The 18,681-nt window shown below is 41.8% G+C and overlaps 1 protein-coding gene across 1 annotated transcript in view; it reads right to left on the reverse strand.

The window, feature by feature from the left end:
• The window catches only part of MND1 (meiotic nuclear divisions 1), a 42,440-nt gene extending 27,004 nt beyond the window's left edge, over positions 1–15,436 (reverse strand). The window contains exons 1-4 of the mRNA XM_008493792.2: positions 15,381–15,436; positions 12,658–12,723; positions 11,809–11,866; positions 9,800–9,948 (exon numbers count right to left, since the gene is read on the reverse strand). Of these exons, the coding sequence (XP_008492014.2) occupies positions 9,800–9,948; positions 11,809–11,866; positions 12,658–12,723; positions 15,381–15,383 (276 nt within the window). The 5' untranslated portion in view covers positions 15,384–15,436. The remainder of the gene's footprint in view (positions 1–9,799; positions 9,949–11,808; positions 11,867–12,657; positions 12,724–15,380) is intronic.
• Positions 15,437–18,681: the final 3,245 nt, after the last annotated feature.

Below are 18,681 nucleotides of genomic sequence, written 5' to 3' on the forward strand. Positions count from 1 at the left end.
CAACAACAAAAAACCCAAAGAAAATCACAAACACAATTGAAACTCTTCATTTTTCAACTCTGCTTCACAAAGTCTAATAGGAAAAGCTCAAAGAGCCAAAAGAGAATCTTTTCTCTTCATGACAGGCAGAAGTAGGCAAATTTTCAATACCTGGACATAAAAGATGCTTGTTACCACACATTTGTGTATTTACTAAACCTACCAAGTCCAAGATAGTAATTAACAGGTCTGTTCAAGGCAGAATGAACACTGGAAAATATTTTCCCTTGGAAAGAAACTGAAAGAAAGAAGAAAAGTTCAAATTTTTCCCTAAAGGGCTTTTAAAGATTGTTATCCTAACCAGCTGGTCTGTACACTGATAATGCCTTCAGGGACTAAACACAGACAATCTCAAGTTAAAAAACAATATTCATCTCATATTCCCTGAGCTCAAGTCCTGCTTAAAGACTACAAAAAACAAACTTTTTTCCACTGAGTTTAAAAAACCCAAATTTCAAATTGAGATATTGTCAGTAAAATACATCTATCTGTCCTGGTTTGGGCCAGGATAAAGGTGGTTTTCTGTTTCTGTACTTTTACTTTTAGCTAAGTCCCTTGTAAGTAGTTGCACTTGGTGAAATTAACAGCAAGTTTCTCAGACAGTGTGTGTGCTTCTAGGATTGATAACACTTGATGTTTATAGTTACTGCTAGAGACTGGTATGCAGAGCCAAGGACACTGCTCAGCTCTGATGGAAAACATTTTACCGTCCAGAAGGAGTAAAGAGGTCCCACCTGAACCCTCCTTTGGGGAGGAACAGACAAGATAGATACCAGAATTGACCAAACAGAGTATTCCATCCCATATACGTCACACTCAGTATAAATTTGAGGCATCACGTGGGCCGAGCCAGATCTTTCCAGATCTTTTCCCTTCCTCCCTTCCTTCACCCAGCATCCTGGAAGGATCCTGTCTGTTCATCTGCCTGTGCTCCTGATCCATGCCAGCCCATATCTGTGTGTTCCTACCTCCGGTTCCCAACTGCTGCTGACTCCAGGAGTCCAGCCTGGACTTTCCCAGGGCTGCCCTACAGCCTCAGTGGTGACGTGAGAGTTATTGGGGAAGAGGGGGGAGGAATGTGGTATCCATTTTCCTGTATATTTGTATATATTTAGTAATTTTACCTATTTATCATTACTGTTCATTAAAGTTGTGTAGTTTAGTTTCCAACCCATAAGTCTCTCTCCCTTATTCTCTCTCCTTTCTTTATCAAGGAGAGAGAGATTAATAGAGAGCGTCTGTTTCGGTTTAATTGCCGGGCCAGTGTTAAACCGTGACACTATCAAATTCCAGATTTTTGACACACTCTTACACAGCCACTCTTAATGCCATTTCATCATTTTAAAGTAATGTTCAGACAGATAACCAAGTCATCTCCAATTCCTGATACAAGGAGTATTCTATGATGCAACTACCATGTGTTGGAAAATAATGAGCTGTTAGACTATGACAAGAAAGACCTTGCTTGTTAAGTCTCCCTCCTTCCAAATGAATTCATACATTTTGCTACTACACTGTGGCTTTTTATTGGTTTTATTTCATTCCTTTCAGAAGAGGGGAATGCTATGAAGTGAGACACATAATAACATGCTAGTATTTTTATTTGTGTGCATGCTAGTTTTCTGAATTAAAATATGCTATATTAATTGAATGAGAATATTTTAAGGCGAAAGTGAAAAGTTCAAATTAAATAAGATTACAACTCACCCTTCCCATCAAATCCAGCTTTGGAAGTACTATTGCCTCTACCTGATCCCCAGGCTGGAAGCTCCTGGCCTTACAGCAAAGGCAAACTTATTATAGGTTTGCCAGACAGAGCACAACATCTAAGCCTTTAAGCTTTCTCAGGGTGCTGGGTTTCTGCTGATTTGGCACTCACCCCATGCCACCTACTGTGGGGCACAGGGAGATGTGCAGGGCAGCATCTGTGCCAGATTTGTCTGGGCTTCTGGAGGGAGAGCCCCATGTTTTATTACAAATTTATCTGCATTTCTGATCACCAGTTTGATTGCTATGTCAGGACTGGAGCCAGCAGCCAGCATGTAACCCCTTCAAAAAGGTCAGGTAAACTGTGTGGTGACATTACCTACAAAATTCAGTGTTTCACAGAAAACAATGTTAGAAAAAGCTTGTGTTTTCCTTGCCTTATATCAGAATGAATCTATAACATAGACTACTGGGACACAATAACAATACATTCTTTTTAATGCAGTAGATTATAAAGTAGGTTTGAAGGAAGAAGCTTTTACAGCTACTAAAAAGCCAGCTTTTCTTAAAAAAAACAATTGCTCTCAAATCATGCCAGTTTTAGCTTACCCTCATCAAAAAGCCTGAATGGAAAACCTACACCTCACAGTTGCCATACTAACAGCTAGTAAAAGGAAAAGCATGAAATTCAACTAATGAACACCAAATTATGAGGTTGCTTGATTCTAACAGAAGCCTCCAGAGCACCATATTTTCAGAAGTTTATCATGACAGCAGTAACTAAGCATACCCCCCAGGGCTTTGCAGCATGCCATTAAACATACTTCCAGAAGGCTCTAATAAGATACAGCATTAGAAGAGCATTCTCTGCTGGACATTTTAGGACTCAGAATCATTTATACTCAGAATCATTTCACAAAATTGATCTTGTTTAATTGCAAAATGCAAAGAGATAACAAAACCCCAGGACTGCTTCAAAGAAAACTTTGTTCAGATCTTCTGGGAGACTGATTCAGGCTTTAAGGATCAGCAAAGAAATAAATATAGACCTATTCAGCATATTATCAATGTTAAAATGATGCAAATTCTCAGCTGCTTGTGTTTAGCATAATTGCTACAACTCCCAGTGCATGGTATAAAGTTAGCTAGTCATACCATACAGGCTTCACAGTTGGCCATTTCTTTATGTGTCTTGTCCTTTATTTCAAAGAAATTTACATGTTTGTGAAAGTCTGCAAGCTGAAAATAGGGAGGGCTCACTAATTGCCTCTGTTGGGAAAGTCATTACTACCTGAGGAAAAAAAAAATTTTTTTAAAAACCCCCCACAAAAAACCCATTAAAAAAAAATCCATAAGGGAATGGAATCACCCAAATCACCCAGCAGACTGGGGCTGCAGGCTATCAAAACAGCCAGGCCAATCCAAGGAAGACTATATAAATAAAGTAGAAATCTAACAAGACAGTCTGGACATGGGACGACTGCCCTGACTGCTCTGGAAACACACTGGGATCATGTCTGCATATTAAAATGGGTATTGGAAGAGAGAACACTTCAGCAATTAGACTTCTATTTTTCCTGGAAGGCACCATTCGTTATTTTTTCTGCAACCTAATGAAATTTAGTTGAAAGCATGCATATTAGAGAAAAATGTCCAAATGAATAATTACTAACAAGTCACATGCATTAGTTGCAAAAATGTCCAGGTCTTCACTGGTTTTAGAGGACAATTCTTTAACTATGCTGTTTATTCCCTAACAATCATAAAATCCATACTAAAAAGATAGTCCTAAGCTTTTAGAAAATATATTTCATCAAATCTTAAGATCATGATAAACCTTAAGGCATGTTATGCATGCAAGTCCTTTATGTTCAGCTAATGAAAAAAAGTATTTTAAAAACCATACTGAATAATGAACTACTACAGCTATTCAGTTGATCATAATATGAAATGCGTGCACCCAAAACCAAATACACTGTTCTACCAAACACATTATGCTACAGGTTCCAAAGGTGTTGCACACATATCTCTAGAAATAGCTTATTACTGACAGAAGGAGAAAAAGCAGTGAGAGCCTGCATTCAAAACCATCAGCAGAAGTTGAAAATTGAAATAGAGATCTGAGCTGTGTAAGGAGCTCTGTTAAAGGCAGATACACCATCTGCTGAGCACACTGCTACAAAGCAATTCAAAAAATGTCTGCTTCAAAGCACCAGGTCCCATGGGCACTCCCTGGCTGATGCAAAGGACCAGTCAGGGTACACATCTTGTCCAGCATCACCCAGCTCCAAGCACCATCAAACCTGTTACCTTTCACTGAACATCTGGCATCTCCATGGATTTGTACCTCAGTTCAGGATTAATTACTTCAAGCCAGCCACCTCTGAGCAACTGTACCTACTTGCAGTACAGAATCTCTCTGAACTGTGTGGAAATACCCTGACAACTGAATGAGTAAATTGTACCAAGCAGGCAGCTTCTCAGGATGAAACAATGGGGACAACAGAAGTTGCTTGTGCTTCAGCCAATGGTCTCAAGCAGTCGCTATTCAGCAACTTTCCATACAGTAAATCCAGACAGAGTATTTGAGGAGGAAAAATGTAACTGTCTAAAAGGCCAGAAATAAACCAAGCTGCATCTAGAAAGAACCTTCTGGTGGTTACAACTCAAAATTTGTTGCGTGCATTCTGAACAAATAAGATTCTCTCCCTTTAGTTACTTTGCCAAACATCTCCAGGAGGCTTCAACCCAGATTACTTACCCATATGATTATTATTTTCATTAACCATTTTCAAGCAATGTGCATTCCTAACAAAAGCATTTCCAAATATAGCATTCCCTGAGTCTTTTTTCCACTTAAATAAAATAAATCCTTTAGCTTCTCACGTTTTAGTTCTCCTAAGTACAAACAATTTGGCACACAAGAAGGCACTCCATTAGAAGTTCATTCCTGGGACTTGGTGGTGGGTTTTGTTTTGTGAGTTGTTAGTTTGATGTTTTTTGTTTGTTTTGGTGCCAAAGGAGAGTTAGGATGGACTGATTTCTTAATTCTTAGACTGGCTCATGAGTCATGGGAAGTGAAAATCCCTCCTCTTACCAACCCTAGGGCCGGGATTTAAGGAATGAAACATCAACTAATCCTTTCCATCTTAACTAACACTGGCCCAATATCATGCTTAGTGGGAGGAAAGGGACTGTCAGAAACTCTTCCCAGATCTCTGTTGCTTACATGCATCTTGCAAAGGGAACAGCATAAAAATTCAATCCTGTATCCTGCTCTAAAAAAGATCCATTTAATCTTTCTTGAAGTACAAGGTCACACCATTCTGCTCTCAGTCTCAGAAGGAACAGCAGCTATAATACTCTTTGCTCTTAAAACTTTCCCTTGCCAAAGCCTAAGAATACAAAAGAATCACCCACAAGAAACCAACATCAAAAGAAGAAAGGTTAAGTGCAACAATTAACAGTAATTGTACAATTGCAAAAGTAATGAATGGTTTTCAGCTGAACAGTGAAATGAACTGTCACAAAATCAGAGTGGGGAAAGGAAGTAAACTGGTTGTTTCTCCAAGCTACTGAATTACAGTGTTCACAGTTCTGCCAGTAGTTATACAAACAGCATTGTGCAACATTGCCACAAAGGTGATCAGAGGACTGGAGCACCTCTCCTGTGAACACAGAGTGAGATTAGGGGTTGCTCAGCCTGCAGAAGAGAAGGCTCTGGGGAGACCTTAAAGCAGCCTTCCAGCACCTGAGGGCAACCTACAGGAAAGCTGGGGAGCGAGTTTATAAAAGGGTGTGTAGTGATAGGACAAGAGGTGATGCCTTTAAACTGGAAGAAGTTAGATTTAGATTAGGAAGGTGCTGAGACACTGGAACAGGTTGCCCAGAGAAGGTGTGGATGCCCCATCCATGGAAGTGTTCAAGGCCAGGTTGGAAGGGGCTCTGAGCAACCTGGTCTGGTGGGAGGTGTCCCTGCCCATGGCATGGGGGTTGGAACTGGATGATCTTTAAAGCCCCTTCTAACCCAAACCATTCTATGACTCTTTGAAGAAAGTGGTATTTCAGGCCCCTATCTGTTTAAAGTACCATACTACACTGTAGCAATCCTCTGTGACCTTATGATTTGACCATATATCTATGTCATACTGAATGCCAGGCACTCTTTGATGTCACCAGGAATCACCAACATTGCTTCTGCCTCCCTTCAGCCTCATAGTGTCAGTACTAAACCTGCCCCAGTGCAGCTCCAGGCAAGACCCCCCAACTCATGTTGGCTATGGCAGCCAGTGTGCTGGAGAGATGGGACACTCCTTAGTGCTTCTGAGGTTTGCAGACTCATACACCCTTGGGTGAAAAACGCCTGTTACAAGTTACTTCAATTAATAATTAATTATTAATTATATTTTGACAAAATGAGATGTTTATTCTTGGCATAAGAATACTGGAAGTTCAGGGATTTTATAAAACTAATGAAGAATTTGACCTACTTAAGCAGAAATATCATTGATTGATGATTTTGTTGACTTCATAGCATTCATAAAATGAGGAGACTGGAGATGAGGTAATTTAAAACTTCAGAACCTGACTGCCAGGAAAGTATTGGTAGAATACAGAAGCTTTATTTCAACCATTTTTTTAATTGCCATATCTCTGTACAAGGGGATCACAGTGATGATCTAATAAATCCTTTCTGAAAAAAAAAATCTAAGATATACACAACACTTAAAACAATCAGACAAAACTGGCTTGCTCTTCCTTACAAACACTGAGTCACATCTCTTTGCTTACTGAGTCTCCAAGTGGAGTTTGTCTTGATAATCACTAAAAAAGCTGAAATAATTTTTTTTTTCAAAACCAGTTCCTACACCAGCCTCCCTACAACCCCAAGTTCTGCAAGATGCAGAGAGCTACAAACAACTTTGCTAAAACTCTAAGATGTTCTAATATATGCAGGCAAACATAAGCCTCAGCACTATGAATTAGTGGGAGAATTTGCATCATGGAGAAGCTTGTTCTGTTTCTCCACATTTTTTTCAAATGTCTCTGCTCAGCATTTGGGATCACCTTCCCTTCACTCCTTACCCACACCCTCAGCAAACAAAGATACTGCCTCCTGGTAAAAAGCTTTCATTGCAGTATGAACTGCTAGATTTTTAACCTTTTGGGTTTAGTAAGGCAGCTTGATTCCAGCTTTTAACTGCAGAAGAAAGAGACCAATTCAGGTACCCAGTGATTTGGACAAGACACAGAAAGAAAACATGTTTCTCAGCATGCCACAAGCAGTATACAGGAAGAATCAAAGGCAGGCAAGTGTAACAGAAATGGTACAACAGCTTAACTTTTCTTCCTTGTTTTGCATGTTCTGACAAGAAGTATTATGATACTCAGTGACTGGATTTAGAAGCTCTTAAGAAAATCAGTATGTGTTCACATCAAGAAGAACACAAATACTAAAATAGCTAATTTAAACTCACACATAAAATCTGTTATCATCTTGTAAAAATGTTCAGAGATCTGCTCATCGAATATATCACCCTTTTCATTGTGTCAACAGCCAACAAAGTTATCTTCAGCTAGTGAAAATGTTTCTCCCAGAAATGCTGAAACATTTCCATTCTCATCAGAAAAGCAAGATAACGAATAGAAGTATTTTAAGGACTCATGGCATGGTCTAAAGAGAGCTCGTATGTAAGTAAGTCTGTAAGTTAGGAGCAGGACTTGGTTTGCAAATAAGAGTCTGGTAACAGAACTATTTCTTTCAACTGGTACAGTTTCATATTGCAAAAATGCTTATATCAGCATAGCTTATTTCCTACACAGAAATAACCATAAAATAACTTCACAATACAATAACTCCATAATATTTTAGACAGTTCCATAGAAACAATGCTTAAGATGGTAACATAAGGTAACAGCACATTTAAAGCAGTACAGCATATGTTTGTAGATAACCCCTTGATACTTATGGTGGACCACATTAGGTAGATTCTGCCAAGACATTCCAAGGAATATATTAATTATGGCATGCCAGAGATCTGCACAATCAATTATCTTTAAAATTCATGATGGAACTGGGCTCAAGGGCAAAGACAAGTATCAACTCTTCATTCACCTACTTGGATATAATATGCAGCATGAGTGAAACCAGAAAGTATTAAAAAGCAAATAATTTGCATTGAACAAGACAATGGCACCATGGTGTTTGGTGAACAAAGTGCGAGTTTTGGCACGTTCAGTGCTCAGTTGGCATTTATGATCTGGCAGGGTAAGTAGCCTGGTTTAAAATGTGTGTGAATATATTAATAAAATTGAGTAACTTTACTAGGAAACTCACTTCAACTGATCTTGTTTCAGAAAAACAGTATTTCACTGATGTAGGAATCAGTGCATTGTTGCTACCAGTCAATAAGAATGAATTTAAGCCCAGTCCTACTAGGCTTAAGCCCCACCTACTAGACTTCTACCACCATGCCTGAAAACAGTACAAGCATATCCAGTCATTAATTTTGAAGACCCATACAGTACCACATGAGATATCTCAAGCTCTCCAACTCATCAAAACCACCTGTCTGAAAGGTTTTCAATACACAAATTCCAGTTAAAGATGGAAAGGACTGCAGTAGTTCCTCTTCACTGCCACTCATCCCTGAATGTATTACTGAATCATAAAAATGACAAGAATTATTAAAAAAAAAAATTAGTAAATAAAATTCCAGCAAGTCTTACTGTTGTTCTTGAAAAACACAACAGAAGCATCAGGACAGAGTACCAGTACTCTCCTCCTCTGAGGGATGCATGTAAGCAGACATCCAAAATGCCTTTGGATAGCTGTCTAGAGCATACAGGCCAGGAATGAAAACATCAAGGGACCAATCTTATGTTGGTTAAAACAGAACAGTGGACTGAACTCTTTCAGTTTAGTAATGACTGAGATTTCCAGGCAATGACAGCATAGCAAGGAATAACTGATAAGGTTATTTCTCAGCTGGTCACACTACACTATTCATAAACAAGCCATTTAAACTGCATTGATCAGGCTGCTTAATCTGCTTTGGTGAAGTCTTCAGATTAAAAATCTGTTTTTTCAATTGATTTTGGAGCTAAAAAAAAAAAGGGCATGTTTTCATAAAATTAATTGGGAGCTTTAAAGAACCAGCTGAAGTTGTCAACACTGCATGTTCACAAGATAGCAGTGGTGGCACTAGATCTATGCCTGAAGAAAACAATGACAGTAAAAACACTCAAATGCTACCAATAATTTTGTATTAATTCTAATGATTCTTCGATGATGGACATAATGCTAAAAAACCACAGGAAATGCTGGCAGTGTTGTGGTGCAATCAGACCATAAATCTTGTTTACTGATCTTGTTATAATGTACTCCAGTGACAAACTGACAGAGAGATGCTTTCCCATGCCACTTAAAATAAGCAAGTAAGTTTCTAAAAGAAACTGATAGATCAATAGAACACCAATGTTATAACAAAAGATGCCTTGCTCTTCTGCAGAAGGTGCTCTTCTCTCCTAATAAAAATGCAATGTGGGAATGCACAAGTACTCACAAATTAAGCTACTGATAAAAACAGACAGGAAAGCACAATGGCCATAAGTAGAAAACATGGCCACATTTACTTGGGCAACCTATTTTAGTCCTCTCATGGCTTTTAGATCATTACCACACGATGGCCTACATTATATAAAAGGCTCATGGAAGCATATGCTGCCTGAGTATGCAGAGGAAGTCCTGAAATGTTTTGCATTATGAATAACATGCTTGCAGCAGCAAGAAGTCTTCTCAAGCTGCAATAAGAACAACCTGAAGTACTAAAAGTACTGTACTGAAGTAATAGCACAATAATGAGAAAAAATGTTATACCACAAGTGCCAGATGACCCCTATAGTTAAATCTGTGTGTGTGTGTGTGTTTATGTGTGTACAGGTGCACCTACACACACAAAGGAGTGCATGGTATAAAAAAGAATGACAAGAGAGTATAAGGAAAAAGCAAACCCCTTCAGGTAAACAAGTCCTTTCCTTAAAACAGATTTACCTGAGACTCCAGTTCTTCCAGTTTGCGTTTCCTGGCATGAAGAGCTTTACTTGGAAAAGCCCAGAAATAATTGGAAGTTCCAATTCTATCAGTGTCCACCATGCCATCGTCAACCAAGCTTTGCAGAATCTCTTTCACTGACATTGAGGCTAATAAAAGCAAAAATATCAAATTAGAAGTGCATAGCATCTAAACTACAGAGAATTACAACTACCATAAGCCATTGTCTATAATCACCTGTATGATTACTTTACTGGATGGACAGTTTCAAGACACCATGCCTAATGCTTCATCTGAAGGAATGAATCACTTCAAAATCATCAATTTATACATAAAAGCTGCTATTCTACACAGACTGCAACACATGACAATATCAGAAAAAAACCATGAGAGAGTACTTGAGAAGCTGTCTTGCAATCTCAATTCTACCATGAATTAACTTGCAATTTTTTGATTAGGAGTGTAATTACACTTCACTTTGTAATGCCTATCAAAGCATTGAACAGCAGCAGAGGCACTAAAGCCATCTGTCTACAGATTCAGGAGGGACAAATTTTACTTCTGATTATATTCAATTCCTAGACAGAAAGTCATCTTCAGTCAGAAGGATCCAAAACACTGCTGAATGTAAGTGCTCATTTTCTAGCAAATGTGTTGTATAATTCACCATTTAAAAAACAAGACCTCTTCAACTAATCAAAGTAGTTGTTATACTCAAGTGTTGCAGACTTTTGAGCTAATTAATGGTTTTTAGTGTCTGACTTCAGTAACATCAGACTGGATGACAGTATGGGGACGTTTCTCCAGGCTAGATGATAGGGGGTTTTTCAGAGTTACTGTGCTTGGATTGTGTGGACAATGCTTTTATATTCAGAGTAAGGATGAATATGGACTATTCAAAGGTGTTAACAGTTTTAGAAATACTACACTCCAAATTTTTAAATACAAAATTCCATTACTTCTATTTAGTGTTTTGCATCCTTCCACTTCCTGCAATTGACAAAACAATCAAGACAGCATCACATCTCTTCAGAAGCCTACAAGTGCCTCTGTGAGCTGCTGACACTACTGAAAAACTTGAATAGGCACACACAGAATCTTAGTATCATAGAATTTTCAGGGTTGGAAGGGACCTTTAAGATCACCCAGTTCCAACCCCCCTGCCATGGGCAGGGACACCTCCCACCAGATCAGGTTCCTCAGAGCCCTGTCCAGCCTGGCCTTAAAAACTTCCAGGGATGGGGCTTCCACCACCTCTCTGGGCAACCTGTGCCTGTATTTCACCACCCCCATGGTGAAGAGCTTCTTCCTAACTTCCAATCTAAATCTACCCTCGTATGTCTGTGGTTCTTTCAACAAGTTCACTTATTCTTGCAGTACCACAAGGATATTCCAGTCAGGGGCAGTGGCAACCACACAGACATTATGCTTTGTCCCCCTTTTGTCAATGAGCACAGGAAGGAAGCAGAAGGAACATATAAAACAACTCAACAGCTTAAGGTAAATTGTCTTGAACCTAATCCTAAACCAATGGATCTCATCAGAAAACCATTCATTGAGAATACAAACCCTTCCCTTTTACAGCTGTCCAGCCACTTTTTTGGTGGGTAAAGCTCAAGAGAAAATTAACCATGTACATCTGGACTAGCACTTTAAGATAAGACATTACAGACAAGACATTTGAATCCTCTGTTCACTACCTGAGTACCTACAGCTTTATAGACTGAATGCCACTGCAAGTCATACAGAGCTTAGGAAAACAACCATCCCATGTTTTAGTGGTTAACTTAGAATTAGCTCTGGCAGTTTACAAGTGACAAACATCAAACTGTGGTAGGGGTTTGCTGTTGCTAACACTTTTAACACTACAGCCCTGACATTGACCATCCTACCTTTCTAGCTGTTTTTTCCTTTATTATTACAGTCACACACCTAAAATTGTAGCCAGGGAAATTTACAGTGTATGATCTGTCCCAAATATTATCAATGGCTCAAAAGAAATAACTTACTAATCCCTTTTTCTTTTGGAGCAATCTTCTCTATATCCTTCAACTGGAACACATCTTTCTGTGCAAAACATAGAAGACACTTTAGCTCCAAATGACAGCATCAGCTAAGCCTATCTATTACACTAATTCAGTGCCAACAAAACCAAGTAAGAAATACACTGCATGTTCATGCTTTGGTAGGGAAATAGGTTGCATATCCCTCAACAGAATTAGAACTTTCCTAGAATTAAAAAAAAAAAAAAAGACAAAACAGCAAGTAAGAAATAATATTGTTGTAACAAGCCCTGTTCTTTTCTTTGGTACTCTAAAATCACCTTATTTTGCTTTAAGTTAGACTGCAAACCTCTTTAGGACAGGTAGAGCCAAGGTTGAAGTGTCAACACCAGATGCACCACTTTGCTGAAGCACTGTGAATTACATATGTCATCAATACAGTTATAGCTCTGCTTTTGGTTCTTCAGGTTTCTTCTCCACAGTGACCTCTTCCAGGTCTGTTTCCATCTTTTTTTAACATTTAAGATTTCTTCCTCTCATAAATGGCAGAGATACTTCTTAATCTCTTGCTGTCCCTCTGATGATAACAGACTCAAATTGAGGGAGATTTGAATAGGAAATACATGAAACATTTAACACCGCCTGTGCATCCTTGTGCCTTGGCTCCACCTGGGGACAAGCCATGATCAGAAGCTACATGAATGAAGCTCTATCCCTTTAATTTATACACTGATGACACAGGGTATCAGTGAAACACATATCAGGATGCAAAATGTTCATCAAATTCTACAGTTAGCTCCTTCTAGCACCTGTTTTTCTACCAATTTAAATGCAGGGCAATGACAAGTTACTTACTGTTTCAAAAAAGATCTCCATCATGCGAGCTCTCTTCTCCTCAAAGCTCAGACCTTTTTTCTTGGACTAGAAAAGGCAAAACAAAACAAAACCCAAACAAAAACAAGCCAACACATTTAGATATTTCAGTAATTCACATCTACTCAGAATTCAAATCTGTTTACGTGTAAGCTATGTTTGCCATCCTTTAAAATACCTTACCACTAATCCCAGACTTTCCAATAAACTAACTACTTCTTCAGAAATAATCATTATATCAAAGTAACACACCCTCAATCTACTGAACTGGTGGATCTAGAAGTTTGGAACCAACCTTTCATACAACATAACCCAGAGCTCAAACTTTGATATCTCTTGGCATACCCAAACAGTTCCTCATTTTACCTTACTAGATTTAAAACGTGTATTTATACCAATTCTCAGCAACTCAACAATATGATTAATAGTCCTTAAAACAATATGAAGGAATGTCTTTTTTGTTGTTGTTTGTTTAGATTAGTTTTTATCCTGTGATATAGAGAGAGTGCTATGGTATGTAGACAACTTAGGGTTTTTTAAGGAGATAAAGAGCATTTTGAGGTACTGCATCTTTCTTCAGAAGTCCTACCCAACTTTATAATTTCAATGTCACATGTTAGAATCCTGAATCTTTTATTTCTTTTCTCTGCATTTGTGTGACCAAGTGGTAACTAACGTGGATTGAACTAGAAGCAAAAGGCAGAAATTTCCATTGACAAACTGTTACCAGTAATACAAAACTTTAAAAAATTCCTCCTCTGACTTTCGACTAACTTAACATGCTCCTTTTAAAATGAGGATATAAAATATTTCACAGAAAACTGGAGTTTTATTAATAGCATTTAGCATAGTCCTCAACAACCCAAAAGCAGTGGACTTAAGGTGACCCAGGAATGTTTTTCCTTGCCCCATGTCCAGCTTTGTTTTGCAGGCTGCAAGACTGCACTGCTGTGTGCAGCTACAGGAAACTGATGGGGGGATAGAGAAAAATAAGATGTTGGCAAAAAATAGTCTTAACATTAAAAAAAAAAATGGCAGAAGTATTGCTGCCCTTGAACCAATACAAGCAGTCTAATAACAAGATGCTTTTAAGAAATAGGTCAAGCCCCTACAGAAGGGAGTCAGTACCATTTCTTCACTTAACTGCTGCTTCCTTATTAAATAAATCACATGGCAGGGTAGCATAAAGTTTAAAATGTCCATCAAGAACAAAATGGCCAGATTGATTTAGATTTCAAAAAATAAATGGACAAACTAACTTTTGTAGCAGCAATAAAACACAGGCATGAACAGAAGCAATTCAGTATTAAATCTAAAAACAACACAATTCATATTTTTTTTTTAGCCTCCTCTCTCCTGCTTCAGGCAGAGGTGCCCTGCATCAGCACTGACATCAGAGCTGTCTCCTATGACAGAAGGTTGAAGGATTAGAACCTGGAGTCACCATGTATAAGGAAATAAAAGCGTGAACAGAAAACAGAATGATCTTCAGCTACTTTCCTCATGCTTCCAAACAGCTCAGCCCCTGCCAGCAACAGGAACAAGCCCCAGCTATGCACGATGTGAAATCTAAGTATTTCTGCTTAGATTGTAGCAGAAATTCTTCACTTATTCACTGCTTATTCACTGCGTCCCTCAGGCACCAGGTTTCACTGCACAGCACTCTGACAAACAAACAGAAGTAACAAATCAAGACAATTTTTATTCATTTTCACAATTTCCCCTGCTTCTTTGGCAGATGTTTCACACCGTGTATATAAAACTCAGCAGGCACACCACAGAACCGCTTTGGATGGAAAAGACCTTTAAGACGATCAAGTGCCATTAATCAAGTGCCCACCATTGCCAAGTCCACTACTTAACCTTATGTCCCCAAGCACCGTCTTTTAAACGCCTCCAGGGATGGCGACTGCCCTGGGCAGCCTTTTCCAGAGGCTGACAACCCTTCCAGTAAAGAAAATTTTCCTAATATCCAATCTAAACCTCCTCTTGAGGCCGCTTCCTCTCGTTCCATCACTTGTTACCAGGGAGAAGAGACCAACCCCCACCTCGCTACGCTCTCCTTTCAGGTAGCTGTAGAGAACGATAATGTCGCCCCTCAGCCTCTTTGTCTCCAGGCTGAACAACCCCAGCCTGCCCACCCTGTTCTCACCCGGGTGCCTGCATGGCTGCTGCTGCCACCCATTCCCCATTCCCCAGTTCCCCATTCCCTGAGTGCGGCTCCCGGCGGCACTCAGCAGGCACCGCGCCCACCTCCAGCTACAGCTCCAGGTGCCAGCTGGATTTACACGACTCTTCGCCAAACCAGACCAAAATAATGGCGCACAGCAACACCGCAGCCCCAGAACCGGCGTTGCAGGTCTTTAAGGGGACGGGGAACCGCGCTGCCCCCCAACGCGGGGCGGGAGAACGGTGACCGCTGCTGCAATGGCTGCGGCGATGCGGGAGGGCGGGCAGCTGCCGCCGCTCTCCCTCAGAGGGCGGAGGGAAGAAACAGAACGGCTCCGCCTCCTTCCCACAGCGCCAGAGCCCGCCATGCCCAGGCCAGTCCGATCCAGCCCAGCCCGTCCAGCTGCGCGGCTCCCTCCGTGGCGCTACAGCCTCACGAACCGCCCGGCCCGACTCGGCTCGGCACCGCAGCCCAAGCTGACACCGCCACCAGGAGCGGGAGGAGGAGAAGTAGCCCCACCATTGCCGCTGCTTACCATGTCGCCCCCGGCACGGTTTGATTTCGGCGCCACCGGGAAGGAGGGAGGGAAGAGGCTGCGGGAGGCCGCCTGCGCAGCTCCCAGTGCCCGCCCCGCAGTGACCGCACCCCTGGCAGGATGCGCCGGGGCGCTGGGCGGGGAAGGGGCAGGGGCGGTCTCGTTCGGTCTGCGGCGTGCAATAAAATTAAGGTGAAAAAAAAAAAAAGAAAAAGATGCGTATGGACGTTATAGTCTGATTCTTATGTCTGGAGGAGCAGATGTTCGCATTTTGAGAAAGCAGTTTTGCAGTAGCAGAACGCAGGTTATCGCTTTTCTCTCGTTTATTTATAATACGGGGCTTGGTGGGTTTAGTGGGGTTTTCTTTGAAGCACGTATAGGCGTTCGTGGGCAGGGGAAGCTCAGAATCAGGAGTCGGGTTTTGGCACCAGCTGCCTGTCAGTCCGGTGTGGTGCAAGTTGCAGAGCAGTACCGAGTGCTTTAAAGCAAGATTTTCTCTAGTTCTCATTTTGTCTTCACACGCTTCTCAGTACTTGGCTACTTGATATTCTGAAAGTGCATTTTTCTTACACGTTATTGTCGTATCATCAATGCGTATTCACTGTGTTATTAATAAAAATTAGCAAAAGTTCTACAGATACTTCAAATCCTGGCACCACTGACAATGGTCATCGGGGGGAAAACAGTTGTTCTGGAATCTTACCTACATCTGTGGGTTTGACCATTTGTGGGACGTGCTTTAATGCTTCCAGGTAGCTGCATCTCCTAGGCAAAGCACTGGGTGCTAGTGCTGCCTGATGGGTGCACTGCCTATTCTTTTATCCTCTGAGGCCCAGTAACAAAGGTGAAATATGAACATAGACATGGTGGTCTAAAAAATATGTGTTGTACAACTCACCCATTACAGGGGCAACAGAACGTGATGAAATAAAACCCTCTGCCTGTGGAAGCAGACATCTGGTGTTGCTTGAAATAGCTGCTTGTTGCAATGACTGTTCTAGCAACTTTAATTACTTACAGTTTGTTTTCATTATTATTTCATTATTTGTGCTATAAGTCACCTTTAACTACAGCAGCTCTGGGAAATTGTTTTGCAGTTTAGCAGCAGTGGGTTTGTATCTGCCATACCAATTCTAGAGCTGGAATTCAAGCAAGTGAAAACACATTTCAGGCAGTCCCCACTGAGGATTTTCCATCACCTCTGTGAGGTGCCTTTTTCCCTGAAACCTGAGGTTCTCCTCCACACAGCCCTAGCAGTAATCCTGTTCTTCATTGTCCACAGCAGTGTATTGCTAAAACTGAAATGTAAGTTAGAAAGGACATTATTAATATGAAGCTCGGTATTCAAAGCACAAAGCTTCTTGTTCTTTCATACTTCATACATCACATTTTCAGCTCACTAACCTGCAATGGCATCTGTTGGCACACCCCTTCACCAGTTGTGAGGGCTTGTATTCTGTCCTCCTGCTTTTCCCTTCCTCTGGCCAGCCCTTACAGTGACAGTGCCCTCACACAGTTGTTTTTCTCCCACCACTGTGACCTCCTCCCCCCCCCAGGATGTGGGCCCCTTCCTGTGCCTTCATAGCCTGAAATAAACTGATCTCTGCTCCTCTTTTTTTCACCCCTGCCAAGCAGATGGTTGCTACAACATTTGCAAAGCACCTGTTGGGGCGTGGGTTTGCTCCAAGCCACACATGTGAGTGGTAGAGCTAAACATGCTGCTGGGAGAAGATGCAGATGAGGAGGAGGAGGTGGAAGCGGAGGAGGAGGAAGGGGTTTCCAAGGAACACTCACTCTGAAGCAGGCTTGGGGCACAGTCCTCGTGTCTTCTGGTCAGCACACAGTCAAGAGGCAGCAAAGCTGTTGCTGTCTGCCCATCACATCTGGAAGCAGACTGGCAGCCACATAGAATCATAGAATTGGCTGGGTTAGAAGGTACCTCAGAGATCAAGTCCAACCCTTGATCCACTACTGTTGCGGTTGCTAGACCATGGCACTGAGTGCCACATCCAGTCACTTTTTAAATATCTCCAGGGATGGAGAATCCACTACTTCCCAGGGCATCCCGTTCCGATGCTTGATCACCCTCTTGGTAAAGAAATTCTTTCTAATATCCAACCTAAACCTCCCCTGGCACAACTTGAGACCGTGCCCTCTTGTCTTGCTGAGAGTTGCCAGGGAAAAGAGACCAACCCCCCCCCGGCTCCAACCTCCTTTCAGGGAGTAGTAGAGGGTGATGAGGTCTCCCCTGAGCCTCCTCTTCTCCAGGCTGAACAGCCCCAGCTCCCTCAGCTTCTCATAGGATCTGTGCTCGAGTCCCTTCACCAGCCTAGTTGCCCTCCTTTGGACCCGCTCCAGGACCTCAGTCTCCTTCCTAAACTGAGGGGCGCAGAACTGGACACAGGACTCAAGGTGTAGCCTCACCAGAGCTGAGTACAGGGGCAGAATCACTTCCTTGGACCTGCTGGCCACGCTGTTCCTGATGCAGGCCAGGATGCCATTGGCCTTCTTGGCCACCTGGGCACTCTGTTGGCTCAGGTTCAGCTTCCTGTCAATCCAAACTCCAAGGTCCCTCTCTGTCTGGCTGCTCTCAGCCACTCTGTGCGCAGCCTGGAGCTCCCCATGGGGTTGTTGTGGCCAAAGTGCAGGACCCAGCACTTGGCCGTGTTGAACCTCATCCCGTTAGAATCAGCCCAACTCTCCAGTCTGTCCAGGTCCCTCTGCAGAGCCCTCCTACCTTCCAGCTGATCGACACTTCCCCCCAGCTTAGTGTCATCTGCAAATTTGCTGATGATGGACTCAATCCCCTCATCTAAGTCATCAATAAAGATATTAAACAGAACTGGGCCTAACACTGATCCCTGGGGGACATCACTAGTGACCGGCTGCCAACTGGATGCAGCACCGTTCAGCACCACTCTCTGGGCCCAGCCCTCCAGCCAGTTCCTAACCCAGTGCAGAGTGTCCCTGTCCATGCTGTGGGCTGACAGCTTTTTCAGGAGTGTGCTGTGGGAGACGGTGTCAAAGGCCTTGCTGAAGTCCAGGTAGACCACATCTCACCCTCGGATGGAGCTGGTGCATGGCTGGAGTACACACCTGGAGATACAGCTGAAAGGTATTCCTGGTTTCAGCAGTTGAATGTGACCACAGCAATAATAGAAAACCTTCCAAGTCCTGTGGCTGCCTCCCACAACATCTGTATGACTGACAGCAAGAAGATCCTTCAGTGGAGCTTGAGGATGTAGAACAAGGAGATGCTTACCCATGGGAGGGAATACAAACTACTCCGAGGTCCAAGCAG

The sequence above is a fragment of the Calypte anna genome, chromosome 4A (genome assembly GCF_003957555.1).
Source record: "Calypte anna isolate BGI_N300 chromosome 4A, bCalAnn1_v1.p, whole genome shotgun sequence".
Taxonomy (NCBI): Eukaryota; Metazoa; Chordata; class Aves; order Apodiformes; family Trochilidae; genus Calypte; species Calypte anna.